General features: G+C 51.0%; 1 protein-coding gene across 1 annotated transcript in view; it reads right to left on the reverse strand.

Annotated features, from left to right (window-relative positions):
- Positions 1 to 7667: 7667 nt before the first annotated feature.
- Positions 7668 to 22936, reverse strand: part of LRRK1 (leucine rich repeat kinase 1) — an 80852-nt gene continuing 65583 nt past the window's right edge. Inside the window, exons 27-34 of the mRNA XM_086757471.1 lie at positions 22334 to 22611; positions 22029 to 22223; positions 21072 to 21223; positions 19354 to 19471; positions 17836 to 17952; positions 11649 to 12484; positions 10967 to 11068; positions 7668 to 9116 (exon numbers count right to left, since the gene is read on the reverse strand). Coding sequence (XP_086613597.1) covers positions 8939 to 9116; positions 10967 to 11068; positions 11649 to 12484; positions 17836 to 17952; positions 19354 to 19471; positions 21072 to 21223; positions 22029 to 22223; positions 22334 to 22611 — 1976 coding nt within the window. The 3' untranslated portion in view covers positions 7668 to 8938. The remainder of the gene's footprint in view (positions 9117 to 10966; positions 11069 to 11648; positions 12485 to 17835; positions 17953 to 19353; positions 19472 to 21071; positions 21224 to 22028; positions 22224 to 22333; positions 22612 to 22936) is intronic.

Here is a 22936-nt window from a genome sequence, read left to right on the forward strand (position 1 = left end):
TTTTTCTATCCTATCCTCCAGCACCATTTCGTCTCATTGCTCTCAGTTCCACTTCGCCTGCTCTTTGGGAAGTGGAGACTTGCGAAGGCCCAGGATAAAAGCGATGCTTAAGTTGTTGCCATATCTGAAGGGATCTTACAGAGAAATTGCTGTTCCGGTAGAAGAAATAACCGTTGTTTACACGTGTATGGAATATGAACTGCACCTAGCGTAGAGTTGATGTCTTATAATGTTCATCGTTTTTTGGTGACAGTCCCAAGGATGTAGGTACTTGGATGGATTCAGTGCATGGAAAATCTTTTTTTTTTTTTTTTTTCCTCTTTTTTTTTTTTTTTTTTTTTAAAAAGACTTGCTTCTAAGATGCAATAAAGATTTTTTTTTTATTTGCAATCGGAGCTCCTCATGTCGTCTGCCTCGGTCCGTGTACTTTCATACAGCGTAGGCAAAAGCAGTTTGGGGGAGTCCAGGTAGAAGGATCTCTCTTTTACAAAGGGTTTTGACTTCTGTGTGGTGTTTTGGCCCGGAATAAACTTAATGCCACGTACCTTGGCTCTGGGGAAGGGGAAACATCCGTCCATCAGACTGGTGTACGCTCGTGTTGCTGCGCGTGCTGATGAGCTGTGCGAGTCCCTGGGGCAGCCGAGTCGTCCCTGACAGAGGTGCTTGACTTTTTCCTCCTGAAAAGTGCTTCTGGTGTCTGAAAACATCCATAATTAAACATCTGAAATGGATACAATGACAAGGCTGAATAATTGAGTCACGTTTTGTGTATTCAAAACACTAAAAATAATTGCTGCGTCGAGCACTTACTCTTGATAGCTCTGCCAGTTTTGTCGCAGTTGTTCGATATTGGTGTGAGTCTTCTTTCAGTAAAAATTAAGTCCCAGAGCGAGAATCTTAGGATTACAGAAGGGTTTCTTCACACAAGGGAAAGGAAAAAAAAGCAACTAGTATTTGTGGCTGCAGACAAGAGCTTGGAGAATAAGAACCCTAAAGAAAAAAAACCCCTGTGTTTATTAACGTTTCTGGTTGTGTAGGACTTCTAGCCCATGACAGCCGGTAAAAGCAGAATGCATGCGAGTGGAAAAGCCGCTGAATGAAAAGCACCCATCTGCTGTTGGGGTTTTTTTCACTCTGTTGCTGCAGTTCTGATTCGGTCACCAAATCTGTCCCAGCACCTTAAACAACGTAGGTTTGACACTGAGCTTGCAGGCAGCTCTTGAGGCCTCACATCTTAATTGACCACGTATTTTATGGACTCACAGCTTAAAAGCAATCAATTTTAAAGTTAAATTTTGACCTTATCATAAAAATCTAACTTTATAAAACCCATTTTATGCTAAATTAAGCCGTATTTGCCGCCCAAGCTGTAAGGAGCTTGACCAGGTGGAAGTCATCGGCTGGCAAGTGCAAACCCAGCCCCTGGCAAAAATCCCTTCTGGGGCTGGAACCTTTCACTTGCAGTTTACTCCGGCTGGTTGGTTTGGAGAGACGTTTACGTCACGCTGAGAAGCCAGTTGGTGTTGGAAAACCCACAAGGTTGCCTCCAGTCCACTAAGAAAAACAAGGTATGGGAAAATGAGACGGTGTCCTGACATTGGGGAACGTGGTGACCAAGAGCTGTTTGCTGAGGTTTGCTGTATGTTGAGGTTCTGCTCTTCATTAAAACAAAAATTGCCATTCCCGTGTTCCCAGGGCTCACGGCAAGAGATGGGGTCACACAGGGGTTTCCCGGCGTTCTGGGGCACAGACGGGATGACCCATCGCCAGCCCCACCCTCCAGGCATCTTCGTTCTCAGCCCCACAGTGCTTGTCAGGGCCCTGATGTCCCCACCCCGCTGCTCCTCGGGGTCTGATCGCTGGCAGTGACCGTCCCCAGGGGTTCCTGACAGCTGCTCAGCTCTGGGGTGGGTTGTCACCTGCAGAAGATGGAGCTGATGAGCAGGAGGGGCTGGGGTGAACATCAAGGGGGACCTGCAAAGCAGCCTAACGCCAGCCTTGGGCCTTCCTTCTGCTAGGGACGTGTCAGGGGAGAGGCGAGCCTGGTGGTCCTGTGGGCTCTTGGGGGAACGGCCAAAATTCACTGTGAGCCTTGAGCTGGGCAGTCGTGAGGCTGCGCTTGGCTCTTTGTTCCTGAACGTTCATCAGTCGCTGGAGTTAAATTGCGTGTGAAACTTCAGGGAGAGGGAATGGGGGCGGAGGGGACGGCACACTGGCTTTATTACTGCTGTTTTGTAAAAGCACTGCCCTCCCAGCACCTCCTTTCTCTGCTTAAGGATCAACGATGGCGAGAAGCGGTGAAGGACATGGGGAACCCACGTATCAGGGAAAGCCATCGCGGTGCTTTTGGTGACCATCCTGCTCCGTGCGACTGTTTACAGGTTCAATATTTCTGTGGAGGTTTGCAGAGTCACGGTCTGTGGAAAGGATTTCAAGTTTTGGTCCTTTGGGCACAGTGGGGTGTTACTGCCCTGAAAAAAAAAAAAACAACCCAGCAACCATCTCCAGGCTCCACGCAGCATCCCCGGCCCAGGCTCTACGGCTCCTTTCAGCAAAATCAGCAAGAAAGTCCCACTGCCCCCAAAATCTGCTGAGGCTGAGGTTTTGGTTTGTTTTTGTTTTTTTTTTTTGTTGAAGCTCTGACTTTACATTGCAAATTATTAGCCTAAGTCGTTTCGCATGAATACTTGCTAAAAATACTCTGCTTGCGCAGCCAGCCTCGCGCGAGAGCTTTCTGGAACAGCAAATCCCTCAGAGGTGTTAAAACTGGAGAGCAGGTGAGCACCTTGCCTGGGGCAGGCGCTTCCAGCTCCCACCGGGTTCCTCCTCCGCTGCTTCACGTCGGGACGTGGTGATTTCTGGGCTGGTGGGACATGGCCAGTGTTGGGACCTGGCTGAATGTTTTTGTACGCGGGGCTGCAGCCTCTGCAGAGCAATGCGCTGGCAACGTGAGTGATTGCACTGACTGGCGCAAATTCAAGTGGTTTTTTGTTTTGTTTTGTTTTGGATTTTTTGGGGTTGGTTTTTTTTTTTTTTTTTTAGTCCCAATTGGAGCTCAAAGACCATCTCCTCTGAGGGGCATGGGCAGCCCTGGAGTCTTCCCCACCTCCCCGGCCAAGGCGTGTTGAGCTGCAGTGCAGCCGCATCCCACGAGGTTTCCTTCCCTGACTCTTTTATGGGATTTCACCTGGCTGCTGCTGCCAGAAGCGCTTCTATTCCTCACGTCCAAGCTGCTGCCGACACTTTCCCAGGTGCAAGAAACTCATCTGCGTCCTTTCCAAGCTCCAAACCCCATCTCTCAGCTCTCCTCCAGCCCTGGAATCTCTACCACCCTTTAAATCACATTTATGAGCAGGGTGAAAAAAAAAAAAATGAATTAACATCAGAAAAATAACAGACCCAGTCCTGGGCTGGCTGTATTTACTTTCACACTTTAATTCAATAAAAACCTCAACTTTAATTGACCTGAATTGGCTCCAACATTTCCAGTGCGCTGGGCTCGGGTGTCTTGGAAATCGGGGGTCCCCTTTGCGCGGCGGGGGGTGCCGGGAGGCCTTTGCCCGGGCCCCGCTGTGCCCCTCGCTGTTGCGTTAGAAAAGGAAGATAAAAAAATAATGACACCTTTGTGCTTTATTGACTTTTCACTCAGAGGGCTCACACAAAGGGCACAGTTTAAAGTAATTTTCGATAAAACAACCTTCCAAAGCAAACGCGCTGCCGTACGGGGCAGATAAGGGCTGTTTGCTTTGCCGGCGTTGGCGCTGCCGCGTTTGGGGCCGGTCAGAAGTGGAAGGTGGAGCCAGGGACCCCGATGGCCCCGGGGAACCCGAATTGCTGCAGCTGTGCAGCCTCGTGGGGCGAGTATGTGCCCTCCGTGGCTGCCCAGTGTCAAAATCGCTCTTCTGCGATTCCCCTGGTGCAAGCTGAGCCCCCAGCCCCCATCCTCCTCCTCATCATCCTCCTCATCATCCCCATCCCTATCCTTGCCATCATCTCTATCCCCCATCCTCAACCCTGCCCCTGGCCCCATCCCCACTGGCACTGGGGGTTGTGCCCACGGCCAGATGGCAGCAAGAGGCACAGTGCCAAAGCTGGAGGGGGGCTGCTGACCCCCCTCCCCCAAAACCCTCCCTCCTGCAGCACTGAGGCCTTGCCCCTAAATCAAAAAAAAATCTAAAGAAAAGGGGAAAAGCTCCAGAGCACCCCTTCGCTCCCCGCCAGCTCTCATGTCCCCGCCCCACCTGGTAAAAATAATTCATGGCCAAATGCAAACAGTGGTTTGAAGTGTGAGGATTTAAAAAAAAAAAAAAAATTGAATTTTTTCAAGTTGCTTGGTCTTAGAGCAGCTCTGAGCTGTGGCAGGAGCCTGTGCTGGAGCTGCCCCAGCCCTTGGTGCTGTGGGACCTTTGGGGTGAGGGGTCCCTTTGGGGTTATTTGGGGGGCAGGAGGGTGGCAGGGGTGGGGATGTGCTGGCCTTGGACGTGGCCTGGCCCCGCTCCCCACCGTGGCTCTCCCGGGGGATTTCTCCTCTCCCAGGTTCAGGTGAAGCTGGGCTGGGAGGGAGCAGGACCAGGCTGTCTAAGCCTGGCTGAGCTTTTTGGGAACGGGTCTTTCCTGGGGCTTTTGTGGATTTTTTTTTTGTTTTCTTAGGCCTCGGTGATGGAGTAGCCCCCCACCCCAGCAGAGCAGCAGCCTTCTGCCCACGGTGAAGCAAAGCCGGGCCCTGGTGCCGGTCAAGCCGCCGAAGGCCGGTGGCGCGGCCCACCCCACCGCCGCGGGCCCGGGGTAAGCGAGGACAGACTGGCAGCCCGAAATAGCCACGATATTTCCTGTCCTTTAAAGTTTCCTTAAAGAAAACTAATTTCCTCTGTCCTTTCGGTAGCAGAATACAAAGCAGCCGGCACTGCCCCTTTCCCCACGTCCCTTAAAAAAAAAAAAAATTACCTGATTTTGTCCTCACGCTGGAGCCGAGCCCTTGGTGCAGCGCGGGACGGAGGAGCAGCCAGCGTGCGCGTCGATGTCCACGCGTGTCCCCAGAGCATGAGAGGTGGGCTTCGCGCTAATCCGTTAAATTATGATTTATTTTTTCTGCATCTTGAATGTAACAGCGAAAGGCAAAAACATTTGATTCGCCCAGCTCTTGGGAAAATGAAGCTGAAAATGGCATTTTTAAGCCTCAAAAGGTCAAAGAGCCGCTGGGGCCACCAGGCGGGGGGAGCGCAGGCGATGGCAGGGTGTTTTCATCCTTCTGCCGGTCCGCAGCGGCAGGGCGGCGTTACGGCGAGCGGTTACAGCGACGGCGAAGGGCAGCGGGACACAGCCTGGGCAGCAGCCCCGGTGCCATCGCCGCGCACGGGGCAGCCGTGCAGAAGAGCCGGCTGGTTTGAGGGATGGGGAAACAAAATCCTGCTTTTGATTTCTAATCACACTGCAAGGTTAGAAAATATGATTGGTTTTGTTATCCATCTTATCCCACTGCCCGGAGCATCCCGGCTCCTGCAGAGCTGCCGCGCGTGGTCCCGTGGGAGCCACAGCCCCAGGGACGCTGCGGGGCTGGGACCAGCTGCCACGACCACGACAGCACCACGTAGGGTGCCTGTTTTCTACCAAGGTTCTTTTATCCAGCCAGGACTTGGGAAAATTTTAATGCCATTAAATTGCCCTTTCCGTGGCTTTCTTCGCAGGCAACGTGTGGATTAGCCGGAGGGATGTGCCCGTGGTGAGACCCCCACAGGGCGTAATCCCGTTAGCCCCACGGGGACCCTGCTGTTGGGCAGGGCAGGCGTTCTGCATCCCAGGCTCTGACCCCGCGTCCTGCTCACCGCACCATCGCCAGCAGAGAAACAGCCAAGACCAGCGCTAGGAATCAGTGTCCAGGTGGTCATTTCTAATTTTTTTCTTTGAAAGCAGGTACAGGACAGCCAAGCACTTCAGGGAAGGACGCGGGGCGCAGCGTGCGCCTCCCAGCTCGCAGGAGGCGGCTGGGCGAGGGGACAAGGCTGGTGGGTTTGGGCTGAGCGGGGGCTCCGGCGCTGACGGCTCCAGTAATCCCAGTGGTGGTGGGTCCTGTGTGTCCCACTGCTTCCTCGGTGAGTAATTAATGGCCTCAGCACCCGCGCCCTCCCGCTGCCGGCGCGGGGGGTTCGTCTCATCTGAGAGCACCGAGCCCTGCCCCCGCACCCCTGCTGCTCCACAATGGGCTGGGGGAAACCTGACATTGCCAAAATAAAACTAAGCTGTTCTCTTGTCTCTCCTCCGTCAGCTGAAGGAATAACTCCTTCCAAGCTCCTGCTCAGGCTTATTTTTGGAAGCTGAACTAAAATAGGAAGGACTGCAACATGCACTGCTATCCGGGGCCAAGCACTGGATTTTATCACCCACGTCTGGGGCTCAGGCAGCCCCTTGTTCTTGGGTTTTGGGGACTTTTCCAGCCTTTGGCCTTCACCCCATCCTCTTCCTCAGGGATGGACGATGCCTTTCACACATATTTGCCCTCAGTCCTGCCGGAAGCAGAACAGGCTTCGCTGGTGGAAGGGTTGGGAATGAGCACTGAAATCTTAATTAAACTGCTTGAGCTGGTGGTGACTGAGGGTTATTTTGTTTTTAATGTGTTTATTTTTGCCCCTGGGGATTTATTCTCACAGCACGTGCATCGCTTACTTACCGGAGCCTTGCGCTAATGAGGGTTCAGGTTTGCTGAAGAGGGAGATTTTGTCCCGACTCCAGGGCAGCAGCATTTTGGCTCTCAGTCGCTTTCGGGAACCAAACCCCTGTTCCCAGGAGGTTTTGGGACACGCTCGCTCCTGCCCCTGTGGCAGGGACCTCTCACATCACCACGCAGCGACGTTTGCTTCTCTCCCGCCTCCCTTCCCCGACCGTGGGCGACGGTGGCAGCAGCGTTTTGGAGCCGGGAGGTTTCGGTGCGCGCAACGGCTGTGTGCAGTCACGGCTCCGGAGCGTGCAGCGGCGAGCAGAACAAAGCCCCTTTTGTGCTGAGCCCTTGGCCGGTGCCCACCGAAGGTTTGGGAGAGGCTCTGGCTGACCCCACGGGTGCTGGGGTCACGGGGGGCACAGCCCCACACCAGCTTTGGACGCAGCACAGTGCCAGAGATGTTCTGCTCGAGGGGGATGACAAGGACCAGCTGTGGCTATTCCAGTGTTTTCTCACAGAAAACCTGCACAGCTGGAAGTACAAGCCCCTGTTGGGGCTTCAAGGATCACGAAATAGTACGTGCACCTAACAGGGGTCTGGCACCCGGAGAAGGGGACGCTGAGATGGTGAAGCCCCAGCTCAGGTGACGGGGCGCGCGCGGCAGGCGCGTGCAGTCCGTTAGCCCCCACACGGCTATTTCACAGCCAAGCCGGAGTCGGGGTAAGCGCTCAGGGCAGCTGTGAAAATGTCTGTCAATCCGCAGCGGCAGCGAAGGGCTGAGCCGTCTCTTCCCCACCCCTGAGACAACGGCCAGGAGAGCTTGTCCTGGCCAGGGAGAGCAAATCAGGGCGCAGGGGTGCTGCTGTACGCACTTCAGGAGCCGCAGGGGACGCAGACAGACTGTACCCGTAAACCCGATCCCAGCCGCGCTCGTCAGGACAGGCACTTTAATCACTGCAAACCCCAAACACCCTGCAGCAGATGCACGCACAGTAAGAAGTGCCCCAAGGCAGTGTCATGGTGGGGAGGAATCTGTTTATTTTAAGATACACTCTGTTTCTGAAGAAGGATATTTTAGCAGCCTGCAACAGAAATGTGAACCAGAGGGTTAACCTGCCCGTTCGGCCTTGGCCAGCCTTGCCGATGCTCACACAAGTTTCTCGGGATAGAAAAAAAAAACACAAGGTCCAAACTGTACACAAACTTTACAGGGTGCTTAGCCACGCTCGCATCTTACATTGCTGTACATGCTTGGGACAACCAAGTGCAACTGTATCCAGGGCCAATGCATCATCCCAGGCCGCTAATGAAGATAAAATAAAAGCTGTGGTGAGCAGAAGCTGCACGGATACACAGGCAAATTAAGCTTATTGTGCTCCCAATACTCCAGAGTGCATTTGTCAAGAGAAAGAGGAGAGGAATCTTCCTTGTCACAGGCTCCCTTCTCTTACACCAGGAAGTATCTGTCAGACCCAGCAGCTTTGCTTTGTGTCATCAGCTCTATTTACAATTGACTTTGCAACAGTGCAATTAAACAGCTCGCTCGCGCTCTCACCGAGATGGTGCAGCGCTACTGGATTATTTTAGGCTCTCTCCCAGTAACACCGTACCACAATCGCTTTTGGGAACCAGAAATGCAGTGGCCAGCCAAAGCTTATTGCTGGTTCTCACACTGGGATGCCTCGGCGCAGCGGTCACAACGGGGGCTACGCCTGGAGTAGCCGCTAACAAGTCTGCAGGGATGGGGGGTGGCAGCAGATGCGTTTCCCCCAGGAGCGGGGTGAATTAGCCCACGGCGACCCGCACCACCAGCCAGCGGGCACCAGAAGGTGCTCAGGCTCCCAGGGAAGAGCCTGCTACGGCGGCCGGAGCTCTCCTGGCTGACAATACGCACTGTGAAAGCGGCAGCAGCAGCCGGGGCATGCTGAAAGTGAGGAAGGATTTTTAAATGGGAAAGGAGAAACTGGGAACAGAGGCATGAGCAGAACTGCAGCCACTTCCATCTTCTGCTCTCGACTACTGCAGGGGAGCGCGTGGCGGAGGAAGAGAGCAGAGAGATGGCTCAGCTCCCGGGCTCGTCCCTGCCCTGCTCACACCGGTTTCTTCAGTCCCCGAAAGCCCTGACGGGGCTCCAGCCTCGGGAACCCCGCAGCGCTCGTTAGCAGCAAACCGCACGCACGCACCCCTCGTCCTCTCCCTCTCCGGGGCTGTGCCTCGGAGTCCAGGCGCGCTCAGAGCGGGACGCTTCCGTCTTCCACCGAGCCTCAGCTCCCAGCGCCACCGGCACTACCTTCTTTTCCGCATGCAGGTCTCAAGCCTTCCCAGCTCCTCGTAGGCCTGGTAGAAAATGTCAAAGTCTCTGGCGCTCCAGCCCCTCCAGACAGCCAGGCACCACTCCGTGTTTTCGTTCTCGAAGCAGCACACAACCGTGTCCTTTGCTATGAGAGCAGCATCCACCAGTGTCCTGGGAAAGGCAGAAGAGAGCAGGGAAGGGCGTTACAGCAGAGAGCAGCTCTGCTCACACCGCCCTGACTCACAAGCTTTCCTTTCCAGCTACCAAATCACTTTTTATAAGCTGCAAATCCTTGAGAAAGGACGAGGTAACAAAGAGAGGGATCAGAAACTATGTCACGGCAAAAGCAAGCGGCTCAGTGACAGGGGAGAAGATTTTTAAAGGGATTCAGGTGCCTAAACATACAGGTGGGTGCTTAAGTCTGCCGTGACATTTTGAAGTTGCTGTTAATCTCCCAATTTGCTAAATCCACAGACTCTTTTGCCTGCTGCCAGCTGGGCATTTTCAAAACAGGCCGCATCATGCCACGGCTAGCAGGCTGCAAGAGCCTCCCTGGCCTGAAATAGCGCGGAAGCAGGATGGGGCCCAGCTGGGCCAGCTCAGGGTGCGAGCCCCCAGTCCGGATCGGCAGGCACGGCTACGACAACAGCCCAGGGACCCGCAAGGTTCGTGCAGAAAGAGCCCTGTGTGACAGCATCGTGTTGCGCGCGCTTCCCTTCACGTGCTCCACACAGCAGCGGTTGAAGCTGGCCCTGCAGACACCCCAGGGGGAGGCGGCCAGGCAGACGGTGACACTTCTGTCCTTGCAGGGTTCGAGGGACAGGAGACCAGGCTTGGTTTGGCTCTTTCTACCACTGACCAGCCCCACACTGTTTCCTTAGAAAGGTCCCTGAGAGGGGGAGCACTGGAAACAAGGGCTGGCCTGGGCAGTTGGTTTTTATCAAAAACCGCCCCCAAGAAGCCACCTCCCTTCCCTCACCTCCCTGCTCCGCACGCAGAGGGGCCGGGAGGAGGCAGGCACTGTCTGCTGGTCTGTACGCTGCTGGTAAATCCGCTGGTCTGTACGCTGCCGGCAAAACAGGGCGAGCCAACGGCCTGAACCAGCCAGGCTGAGACACAGCAAAGCCAGACACGTCGGAGGCAACCACGTCACCTCGCCTTAACTCCACGCTTAACGTGGGTAAAGTGAAATCAACCTAACAGTACCTGGGAACGGAAAAAAGAGAACACCCCACTCCTGACCAGCTGATAAAGGGAACGGCAGGAGCACTTTGATGTCTTGTGTTTGCCCAGGGGTAATAAATGACCATTTACAATCCTTAGCGCTGCTTAACCTCCATTTGTTGGGACGTAAATAGTACAATTCCAGACTGGTATTTAAGTGATCAGCAGGAACACCTCCATCTCTCCAGCAGCTATTTATTTACTTGGGACTCTCATTCGCTGTATGAAACATTTTAAATTAATGTATATAACTGCTCTCCCCTGTGCTGCGGGGGCCTTGCCCCAGCCCGTCACCGCCACAGCACAAAGGTGCTCATTTAAAGCCAGAACGTCAACCTGATCCACGTGAATGCGGCCACAGACAAGCGCTGCGCTCCGCATAAATACACCTCTTGTTCCTAACGCGGGGCCTGAGGCTGCCAAGCTCCAGCCACTTTCTGCCAGGTGCCCTCAGAGCACTGGGAGCCAGCACCGGACAGGATCAGGCCGACGTCGACGGTGTTGTGCGGGACGGTCCTGCCTGTCTCACTGCCGGGGCGCTGGGTCTCTGTGGCTTTTGGATACCAGACCGTAGCAGCAGTGCCTTCCCCTCACCAGCTGCCATGCTAGAAGAGCACACGCATGCCTCAAAATGCAACCAGCAACCCCCTCTCCTCCAGCTGGGAGCTTCTCAGATGCTGCCGGATGCCGAGAGGCAGCTCCCGAGAGCCCCCGGAGCCTGCAGAGCCACCCTCTGCCACCCAGTCCCCCTGTGCCCCTGGAAACTGGTGCGGCAGGCCCTGCCCAGTCAGCCTCACCCATAAGGAGCCAGTTCTCCGGCCTTCAGCACAGCGATCACTCTGCCCCGCTGGGTGCCGGACTCCTTCTCCAGTCCGATAACGATGATATCCCCTCCTCTCCTAGAAGAGAAACGAGGGAGACGTCACACACTCGGCAGTGGGGTCTGCTGGCAGCTGAGGAAGATCCATGTTGGATACCCATCCTCTTCGCTACAACTCCTCCAGCAGTTACACAGCCTTCTGCAGGGACGGGGGCACTGCGATGCCACCGAGGGGCATCCTGAATCCACTACAGCAAGAGCCCCCGTGAGAGGCAAAATCAGATTCCCCGTGGCCTCCATCAGCTCAACAGGAGGCAACAGGACCTGCCAGGGTTGCGCCGGAGCAGGGAAGCTGCCTGCTGTTCTTTGTTTCCTCAGGAGCTGGGGAAACAGGGCTTTGAGCCTTACCACCCACCTCATTCTGCTGAAATCAATCTGGCAAGACCTTAGCTGTGGCCATTCTGCTCCACACTAGATATCTTTAAAAAGGGGCAGAAAATCAATGTACTAGTGGACTGGGAACAACGTTTCTTAATGGTAACTCGGCTTTCTGGCCAGGTGACTCACACTGGGAATGCAAAAGCTCCTGAATGAGCCTGAGGTAATCTCACATTCAGCCCAGGAGGGATTTTGACAAAGCTGCTAAGTGACCCGTGTACCTGGGGATCCATATGAGGTCTTTTACTGGGAGAATCTTGACAGCTTGGAGATGCTGCGCGTTGTCACTCGCAGGCATAGCATCGTGATCCAGGGACGGCAGCAGCTCGTGAAATTTGTCAGACTCCTCAAAATCTGTGGAGATAGGTGCACTGGAAGAGCTCATGGGCGAGCTGGGGAGGCTGGAGGTGCAGCGGGTTATTCTGTTAGGAGGCGAGGAGGAGTAGGACGACACAGAGCAATAATCCGTGAGCGAGTCCTGGTGGTTTAGTATCTGGGTGCCAACCTCGGGGCTGTAGATGATGCTCATGTCCGCGAGCGGGCTGCTCTCCATCGCCTTGTGGTTTATGGGTGCCGTAGCTGGGATGGCCGCCGAAGGCTGCTGGATTGTAAACATGTCTCTGAGGGGGCTGCAGTCTCCACAGAAGTAGCGCGCGCAGAGCTGGTAGGTGCTAACGTGATACATCACCAGGAAGTTGCTTTTATCGTCCAGACACCACACCACCTCCTCCCCGTGACACTCGGAGTTGCAGGCGATGGATGTGATCACCGAGGGCGGGCTGAAGGGCTCCAGCCTCCTGCTGATCTCCATCGTGGCGCAGTCTATGATGAGGATGCCAGGGCCGTTGCTGTACCAGACCTCTGCTCCGCTGTTGGTGATCTCCATGGCCTTCACTGGGTACGGGTTCTGCCGGGGGTCGTCATCAGAAATGTTGAATTTGGACCTGTTAGCCGTGTGGGAGCACAGGTAGGAGCAGCTGTCCCCTGGGATGCCTTGGGACACTGAAAACACTGCTACAAGTCCGTCCGACAAGCCGGCCAGCACCATGTACGAGTTCTGCAAGAAAGACAGCAGATTCTCTACCCAGATTCTTTACATCTCTGCAACACAAGAGCTTTCAATCCCAGAGGCTCTGGCTGCCTCTTGCAATTCTGCAAGTACACGAGTAACTTCCCCCAAATCACTCAGTGATAACAGCAACATAAAAAGAAGTCGTTACACAGAAGCTGCTGCAGAGCCATACTCCTCTCACCCAGTATTACCTCTCTCTTTACTGGCAAGGGAGGACAGACGGACCTGGCAGCCTGCCCCGAAGGTTAACAAATTCAAGCTGGAGTACGTTCAGAGACAGCCATCACGATCCCAGCAATCCAGCTGTAGAAACCCGGCTCACTTCCAAAAAAGGAGTAAAGCTATTGCTATCGGTGCAGGTAGGAGAGGAATGGAAGAAACACAGTAAAAACAGAAGGAGAGGGAGGCAATCCTCTCGCAACGAGAGCGTACAGCGATCACTGCGATCCAACGTCGGCTGCTTCGATAGCACCGCTCCTCCCAGGGACGTGCTCGGGGTCTGGGATCCCTGGCAGCTCACAGACGTCCCAGCGAAGAGCACAGAAGCAGCAGTGCTTCAGCAAAGCGGCTGCCAAGCGCCGTGAACAATCCTGCAGGTAGTTAGAAACTTGCCCCTCAACGTACAGATGTGTTGGCTGGAGGAGCCGAGGCCGGCGTCGAGCTCCGCTGCGGCGCTCTGGGGCACTGCCGTGATGGATACCGTCACGTCCCGCGGACAGGAGCCGGTGAGAAGGCCACGGCTCGCCGGTTCTCCGACTCCTCCAGCTCATCACAGCGATGCAAAATGCTGTTAAACAGGCTGGGAAATGGATCTCTCGGGAACAAAACTGCCCATGACCTTGGGTCTGTACCAAAAACTCCCCCATCTGTGAAGCAGATAAAACAATACCTACCTCAAAGGCCTTTCTATTTCCTCCCTGTGGAGAAATAAATTCTAAAAAAAGACCCTTTGCCCAGGGCTTTTTTTTTTTTTCTGTTGTTACAATCTGGCCGGACTAAAGCGAAGCAAAACGAACAGAACCAGACAGAGCACCGCCAGCTGAACCGACACAACTCACCCCTCCGCAGCCCCGCCGTGGCAGAAAGCCCTGCCTCCCGGCGTGCCCGGGACGCCAGTGAAGTGACGCTGCCCGCCTCTGCGAGATGGGCTGGGGACTCGGCATCACCCCTCATAAATTAAGGGAAAGCCTGTGCCAGGGATCTTGCCCGTGCCAGGCCTGGAAGATAGCTCCCAGGCTGCTGAAACCTGCATCGGCCCAGATCGGCGTCTTGAATTGCTCCCAGATGTCAAGGGGCAGATAGCACAGGGGCAAGTATTAAATGGAGAGCACTGTTTGCGAGGCTCGTTAAGAGCCTTGGACAAAAAAGACATTATCTGCATACAAAGTATGAGTAAAACCATGAGTGTGCTGAGCCCGTATGACTAATCCGAATCACGGCAGAATTTTACTGTAATGGGAAAAACGAGGGAAGCGAGTGGAAAGTTGTGAAACGGGCCTTGGGCTTGAACTCAGCGCAGTCCCAATTCTCTAACGGCTAATTAAAAGAAACCCAAACGGCCTGCAGGGTTCGGTGCCATGTCCCCGCTGCCATGTGGATGGGGTGTAAAGGCTCTTGGATACGGGTTCGCCAGGGAGTTGCATCAATAGGTTGGAAGATGGCACAATGCTTTGCACAAGCTGGGTTTTGGGTTACTTCTTCTTTGGAAAGGAGCTGAATGATTTAAAACAGAACAAAAGAAAGCAGAACAGCTCACATCGGTGAAAATGGTCCAACTTCTTGCAATCCAAAGGACCCTGTGCAATAGGTATTTCTTACTAAAAATGGAAAATTTAAATTGGAATGGGAACATCTGAAATCAACTGTAACGTGGGTAGGCCAACCTGAACCAGCGTGATACAGGACACTGTTAAAGTCTTCAGAGATCTCTGTAATTCTGTCTCATTTGATTTGAAAATGCTGAATTATCCAAGCATAGTCTCTTCATTAAAAATATTTTTATTTCTTTGATTAGTGTCAGCTACTGCAGAACAGAATCCAGATTCCCTTTTGGGTTCCACAGGCCAAGTTTCCCTGGCACTGGGCAATCGGCACCAGAACAGGGCAGAGCTGCGTCAGTGATCCCCACCCAGCTTTACTGGTAATAGCGACTCGGCCAAATCCTAGCCTGTCTGGATATACCACAATGGTGGAAGCAAATCTGGAAGATATTTTATGCTTTGAGGCAGTTATTACTCAGAGCCTTGGCTATCCAGGCCTGTTTCTATCTAGCCACTCTTGTTATCGCTCTGTTTGGGAAAGGAGGAGCTGGAACTCAAGTGCTGAGAAACGCCCTCAATCTGCCACCCCTCGCCTGACCCAGGCAGTTTAACAGAACAGCAAAGGAAGAGAAAAGAGGAAAATCAAAACCAGTAACAGAATATACTCAGCGTGTGATTTACAGTGCAATATCTCACAGAGGATCCTGATGGCCAGCTCCCTCCCGAGCAGCAAAATCCACCCCTCAGCACCATCCCCACTTTATACACTGAGCGTGACATCCCAGGGTATCCAGTAGCCCTTGGGCTAATTTGGGTAAGCTACCCCAGTGTTGGCTAACGGGTAACTATCCCAGCTGTGTCCCCAGCCACAGGTGCCACCAGCTTCAGCAAAAATTAACTCTTTTCTAGCCAGGAGACAAAGTGACCCATTTCACAGAAGACCACAGCAAAGACCACCCACCCTCGGGTGTCACCAACTCACCAGACCTTATCAGGTGCCGGTGGGCATCGAGGCAAAACTCCCCAAATCAGGGTATTACACCAGTGACAAGGGCAAGCAGGGCAGCAGCCTCCAGAAACCTTAAGTAACTTTCTCAGAATTCATTTTCAACATTTGGGCTCCACGAAGAGCCAACAAAAACACGCAGCAACAAAACTGCATTTGAAGTCTTCGTCCAGCCAGAAGTCCCGCTGTGCCAGGGAGGAAGGCCTCCGAGCGGGGCTGTGACGGTATGCGATGTGCAGGAGATGAGCTGGCTCCAGACGTCCTGTCCTCGCAGCTAAGGACAGCACACGGCTTGGAGCCGTCGGGACGGCTGCTTCGAGCAGGTTAAAAAAAAAATAAAATAAAATACAGCCCCCAACACCACAGCCTGGGTCACCTCCTCCTCTCTTCCCCGCAGGGTCTGGCACTGCTGGCAGGGAACGCCGCAGCAGGCTGCAGCCTTTAAATGCAGCTTTTGTTTTCGCGTGTTCCAGGTTTTTGCAAGAGGCCAGAGGTTTGCACCCGTTCAGGTTTCTCTCTCCCTCAACATCTCTTCGTAAGAACACTGCGAACCAATTCAGAAAGCCTCTTGTTTTGATCTTTTTAACCTGTTTGTTTGCTTTTTTCTTTTTCTGAAAGGAAATTTAATGAAAATTTTATTGTTTGCCAAAAACAATGATACTGGTGAGAGAAAGCATGCAACAAAAACGCTTAAATTGTACAAGACTTTTCCTTGGCGGGTGAGTTTTGGATTCTGGGCCCCTCTCTGCTGCTTTTAAATTTCCATGATGCTTCCTTTGGATGAGAAACCAACTTTTGGAAACTATTTCTTTTGGATCAGTCTTCCCAAGGCAGTCGTAAAGAATTCCCCTTCCCAGCAACATCCCTCGGCAATTCTCTGACTGCTAGTTACCTCACATCTCATCAGCTAAAGCTTTTCTTCCCAGGGAAACGCGAGCAACTCTCTTCCCCGCTGGACAATAACGACTACGGGATAGCTCTGATACAGCTCGCTGCGCTGTACAGTGAGTTTGACAAGTGTAAGCTTTCCACTTAGCTTTGTTGGAAGAACTGGCTGTTTCGAAAACCAGTTTAGTTTCTCGCCAACCTGGTCTGCACATCCCTATGGCTGCTGCTCTGGCTATTCCACTGCCAAATTCATTCATAGAAAGGAGAGAGGAAAAAGTAAGTCCAATAAAGTAAGAAGGAGTGCTCCGAAGGGATGTGGATTTCTGGAAGGTTGGGTAGGGTCGGGGGAGGAAGGGAGGTGTCTAGACTCAATATTACTATTGTAGAGCCTGGCATTATTTATGACATTTTCTAGGCAAGCCACAAACTGAAAATAGAAACCAGGAGACATAAACCCACTCGTAACCCCTGAGGAATGGCTTTGCAAGCTGTGTGACAGTGGAAAAGCTGAAAGTGAAAGACTCGTTCGACTCTCCTGGACAAAACCTCAGGCAGAATGAAAAAGAAATTTGCCCTACACATCAGAAACGAAACTGCGCAGCGGAGAAACGCTGCAGGTCTAGGAGCCAAAGAAAGCCGACAGATGCAGCCTCTCGGCGGGTGAAACGCATCCCTGTGCCAACTTTAGATCTATGCCCTACTTTAGTCCTACTTACAGCGTGTTTGGAAGCGAAGCAGTACACCTTACACTAACCATCTGCCTGGGATTCAGCTCGCGGTGATGCAGCAGTCCAAGCGACCGAGCCAGAAATGGGCAATAAAGCAGAACGGGCGTGCGGTATAAAACAGCTCCACCGTCACTCCGAGAGCCGCTCCACACTCAGCTTTTAGACACATACCAGTCTGCTGGCATTTGCAAAAACTACACAGCTACCAATAATGTTAGAACCTAATTATATGTTCTTATTTGAGGTGGCTGTAAGCAAACCGGAGGTAATTTAGCCCGAAAACAGTTTTTATACCATCTCCCAAGACTTGCCCGCAACAGGCAGTCATGTCAGATTGCTCTTGCCAGCAACTGGAAGTCAGCAATTCCAGAAGTAGGCAGATAGGATATAACTTTCATTATTGCCCATAAGAGGCAATTCTTGGACTGCCTGTATTATCGACGTGTTCTCATTCAAAACCAAAAAGAAGTGTGGCTGAGCCCGGATAATCTTTAAAGATGACTGTGCACACAAATGGCAGCACACCAGGAAGAGAGCAGGTACCAGAGCTAGGGCATACCCGAGCCCTGCATTAGCAGCTAACAAATCCCTGTTCTAGTTATTGTTTCACGTCCCCTCTACTTTGCTTGATCAGCCTAAACCCTGTCTTCCAGCGATGTGGAAACACAGCTGGAAAACTTCCTTGCAGAGGAATTTGATCTATTTTGACTATTTTCCCAGCAGGTTTGGAAGTGCCAGCTTTGGTCCCCTGACTCAGGTTCTTGCCCGCACCTCTGTCTTCTGGCAGAGGCACAAAGACCTGGAAACCTTCTCCTCGCGCTGCCAAAATGTTCCTGGGCGTTGCAAAGTCCTTCAACAGCAGCTAACGACAAGCTGCGCAAACTCTGGCAGCTTGGCCCAGCAGCAGAAGGCTTAGTCTCACTAAAGCCCCCTTTCCTGTAGGTTCCTCCTTACCTTTTTGACAACAGGCATTACCAGGAAGCAGCTCACGGTCGCAGGAGTGTCTAAACCCTTCTGCGGAGTCTTCAGAGGACACATGCCCTGCAACCCATACACAGAGATCTTCTGGTCCTGTGGAAGAGCACATAAAATTCTATCCATTTCAATCCCCTTTCATGCTTTTCGTATTTTGATACCTTTACAAGATCAAATTGGCTCCAAACCCAGTTTTTACTTGTATTTTTCAATATCCAAAGCCTGAATTTCTCTTTATTTTCCCTGGAGAGCCTTTGCTTTGTCTGCAGGAGGAGAGCAGGTACTGCCTTCCCCACAATGAGCTGTGGGCAGTATATGCACGATCCAAAAGCCACCAAAATCACCACTACAGGTGTTTTATTACCACATCTAAAAGTAGCATTTGACAACCCTGATTCTGGGTTGGGTTTTTTTTTTAATTTTAAAAATTCTTCTAAAATTAAAGGGACAGGTCCTCCTCCAGCCCCAACAAATCCCCAAAATGTCAGGATAACTGAAATACATTTTATGTGATTTTGCACTGATCTGTCAATTCAAGAAAAGCTAGTATTACACTGTATGTGGAATTACACCCTCTTACAACTCGTAAATCTACTGAACTGACATAGAGCACCCAGTTTGGGGAAAAGCAACACATTTCATTTTGATCAAAAAAGATGGGATACAAAATGCTTTAAGATTTCTGAATCATAATTTTTCTCTACTTCTTGTTATGAAAAAATAGGAATATTTGAACTTTACCTCTATTTGGGAACAGGAAAAGTAAAAATATCTTATTCTCCTACAGGGAAAAAAAAATCCATACTCTCACTCAGTTCCAGCGTCCATGCTAGGGTGGAGTGAATTAGCCAACACAAATTATTTATTCAGCAAGCGTGGCCTTTTTTCTGCTCTCTGAAACACTGAACTTCAGGAACATTTCAGTTTGTTTCAGCTATTTTTTGTTTGTTTAGTGTCAAATAATTATGTCTGAACCAGGTGACACTTAACACAGCCCTTTTTGAAGGGCGGAGAGGGGCTCTGAGGGATAAATCAGCCATGCTCTCTCACTCTTATCTTTTTAGCTGCAGTTTTCCACGGTGAATGCAAAACTTGGGTGCCCATTTCCCACCAAGTTTCAAATCCCTCGAGCCTCTTTCAAAACCCCACCCTTACAGGCATGGTTTCTTTCACTGCTTCTCTTTATCGCTTACAGATAAGGCCATTTCCCAGATGAAGTCCTGGGTACTGATATGCTACAATCCAGAGTCACGCCTCGGGAAGTCGTGGTTCCCACGATCGCTTTGAACACCAGGAGGCATGATTTTGATCTAGGGATCGGCTAAGTAACAGGCAGAAACAACACACCCAGACGCAGCAAAGCCACGCTGCTCATCTGAGATGCCATTGTCTCAAACACTTTTAGCTTTACTCATTTAATAGGCTCTTTCTCTTCATTTGCGTCTCTTCTAACGAGGCCCCTCTTGAGTGGGGCACCGACGCGCAGGCAATGCTCACCTCGGTGGCAGCCCAGAGGGCATTCTGAAATTTCAGTTGGCAGCATAGCTTCATTCCTGGGCAGCTCATCCTCTCCACTTCTATGACTCCTTTCTCCGGATTCACCACCGTGTAGTTTCTGAAAGGAGCAAATAACAGTTGCCTATAGTCAACATCCAGCCTGCAAACTGCTACGGGATGGTACTCGGCGCTTTTGGCCAAGCTATAACATGACAGTCCAGACGTGGGTGATGCTGCAATGACCTACACCCCTCCAGATAATCATCGCAAAGGAAGAGAAATACAGATGTGCCGCGGCTCCTCCTCAAGGGGCAGATATGCAACTGCTTCTGTGAAGATTTAAACTCAGCTATCTGACTTTGCGCGGAAATGGAGGAGAACTTACATGGTCCGTTACTATAATTCAGCTGTGAGACAAACAGCTCCAGCTGAACAGCGGTAATTAATAGCCGGGAGGTCTTAGCCCGTCTTGCCCATTAGGTTCTCAAGAGAACATGTGCTCGTTCTCCAAGTTCCCTGCCTCAGAATTATCTGGCTTCATGACTTATTCTGCTACATAAACAGAAGAGCATGATTCTTCCAACTAAGAGCAAAGATCTGTAGCCTGATAAAATAATCTATAAATATGACTAAATAACATTTTTGTAACTAAAAGGATTTTGTTTGTTTGGAGTTTGGGGAAGTTTATTGGGTTTGGGTGTTTGAACGATAACTGGATATTCACGACCACATCTGTGAGCCCCAGATGTTTTACCAACTGTGGCACAAGCAATTACACATCCTAAAATCTGTCACGTATAAGTAATTTGTTATTCAGCAGTCTCCAGCAAGTGGATTGTCCAGTCAGGAAGCAGATTCACTGAGATATATTGCTGTGAATATTTGGACAACATCCATGTATTCAAAATACATCTGTGAGTCCCCTGTGTTTCACCAGATTTAGCAGGAATAGTTCCACTGTCTGCACTGAGCAACCGACCAGGCACCACAAATAGCAAAGCAAACAGTTCACGAACAAATCACGTACCTTTCCCATCAGGTTAATGCTTACAAATAATGAACGCATTAATCCAAATTTCAGATCAGTTTGTGAATGTTTCCAAAGAAGATTGGGGCCATAAAAATCAGTACCATCCATAAAAGTAAACCTAACCAGCCACGGGTCACATGCGGCTGAGCAAAATGCCATCATCTCAGTCACAATTTAATAACATTTAAAGCGCATGCTGGTTCAGTATAGCACATATTTCACTGGAAGTATACACTTGGATGCACAGACAGCTTCAGGCATGTGGTTAACTCCCAATGATTTCAATAGGATTTAAGCATGTCCTTAATTGCTTTGCAGAACAGAGATGGAACTGCAGCCTCAATTAGGAAAGGTTTAGTGTTAAATGGCCTCATTAGGAAAGGCAGAACACGTCTGTTCTCATGTGCAAATGCTTCATCCTGTGTGTGTGAATCATTACACTGCCCTAATCTTCTCCTCATATTAACTGAAGCAGAGTTAAGCTCATTAAATATCCTTTATAAAGCAACCACTGTTCCCAATTAAAAGAGTTTGGGAAAACAGTGCTCACCGTATCTTTGGCACTCACCCAAATTCACTTTCACCTTCTTTACCTCCCTCCCAGAGGCATAAGAGAAGACGCTGAAGGATTTTTACTTAAAAAGAGAAATGAAAAAAAGAAAGAAATTATCAATATGCGCTGTCTCACCTGGTGTCTTCCTTCCCATCCCAGAACACCACAGTGTACTCCTGTCCTTGGGAGCAGAAGAAGGAAGATTGCTTCCCACAGGATAGCAGGTACATAAATGTTGCAAAGGTAGGATCTTTCATCTGTCCTACCACAGAAATGGCCAGTGGACGCTGCGAGGAAAGGAAAAGAGAACGACATGTGTCACACAAGACAGCTGGAAGTCCAGAATCATCACAATCATTATTTATTAAAGCCAGAGAGCCAAGAAGTAGGAGTTACTTAATAAATGCTTCTGCTGCCTTCTCAAATTGGCACCAAATTCTCTTTATAAATCCCACCTCACCGGATCTCAGCACTCTCTGTACCCCAGACACTGAAGCCAAACCTCTTCTGTACTTCCATGGTTTGGTCCGTGATTCTCTTACAAATTTTATTGATGAACTTCTTCAGGTTCATGACTTTTGGAAGCTGACTCACTGTCATGGCAACAGCTAGATGTTTGCGAGTCAAGCTGACCTTTGTTTGAAGGATAGCAGCTCTGAAACACCAATTTGTAACTAATGAAAAAATGTAATAATCCTTTTCTCATACTTTGAACCCTTTTCTTCCTCATACTGCCTTTTATACGGGGGTTTTGAAGTCTTTGCAGTCGCACTCACAGCATGATACTGCAGCTGTTGCTAGAAATTATGGGAAACATCCCGCCCTGCTGAAACCAATAGCTTAACTGCCACGGACGTCAAGGGACCTTCATGTCACCATAGATGTCTAAGGCCACCAATCTGCCATCGTTTCGTTCATAAAACTCTCATTTAAGTCAACAGAAGTTCTGGGCCACATCAGCAGGAAGGGTAAATGGGCAACCAAGCTGTTCTGCTGTACTGAGCCCGTTCCCAGCTCTCCTGTGTGCAAAGGGCTGCCAGGTCCGGGTAGCTACACAATCAGAAAGCACTGGTCATGAGGGTTGTCTTGTACCTTTTCTGGCTTAGTGTCCCAGCATTCCATCATGAGTGCCTGCATCCTATATAGCTGCACCTCTTCTGGCTGCCCAAGAACAGGACGGATTCCTTTAGACAGCTTCTTGGCAATCTGGAGCTGGTGTTGTCCTAGAACAGGCCTCTGACCAGACAGCAGCTCGTACAAGACCATCCCATATGAGAACATATCAACCTAGAGCCAGAAACAGAGGAAAAAACAGAGCAAACCTCCCTCGGTGGGTGGAGAGAACAAGGAAGGCCACAGTGGGAAAGCTGGTGCCCCCACGGATACACCACTGTTACCTTCTCATCGTAGACTATGCGAGGCCTGATCTCAGGAGCTTGGTAGCCCGGTGTCCCTTCCACACCCAGCGCGCCTTCGTGGAACGACTGCCGGGAGATCCCATAGTCGGAGAGCTTGATATTGATGTGCTCTTTGACGTCCAGGGACCACACTAAGATATTGTCCGACTTCAGGTCGCAGAAGATGATGTTCTTTTTATGCAGGTAGGCAAGGCCTGTTACAATCTGATACGCTATTTTGTGTGTCAGCATGTGCCCCAGCGGCACAAAGGAAGACCCTGGCACAAAGGAACAGCCTGTCTTCAGTTCTTGTAATTGCAATAACTGCTTCCCCGCCCCCCCCCTTTCTCTTTCTATTTTAAACTCCAGAGCAATAACTAACAACCTTTTAAAACATCACTCAGGGCCATGATTTGAAATGACACTCTTCGTGTTACTATACACGTCTGACAGTTCTATTAGATTCTTTTTTTAAACCCTTTCACTTCTAGACCCCTAAATCTTCTGGTGAAAATTAGTGTTTGACTGAAAGTTGACACAAAGCCAAGGTGCCAAGAGGGTCAGATGGCCTCAACCTATCTTGGAATTAGTGTCGTTCATTTG

The sequence above is a fragment of the Chlamydotis macqueenii genome, chromosome 12 (genome assembly GCF_036417535.1).
Source record: "Chlamydotis macqueenii isolate bChlMac1 chromosome 12, bChlMac1.mat, whole genome shotgun sequence".
Classification (NCBI taxonomy): Eukaryota; Metazoa; Chordata; class Aves; order Otidiformes; family Otididae; genus Chlamydotis; species Chlamydotis macqueenii.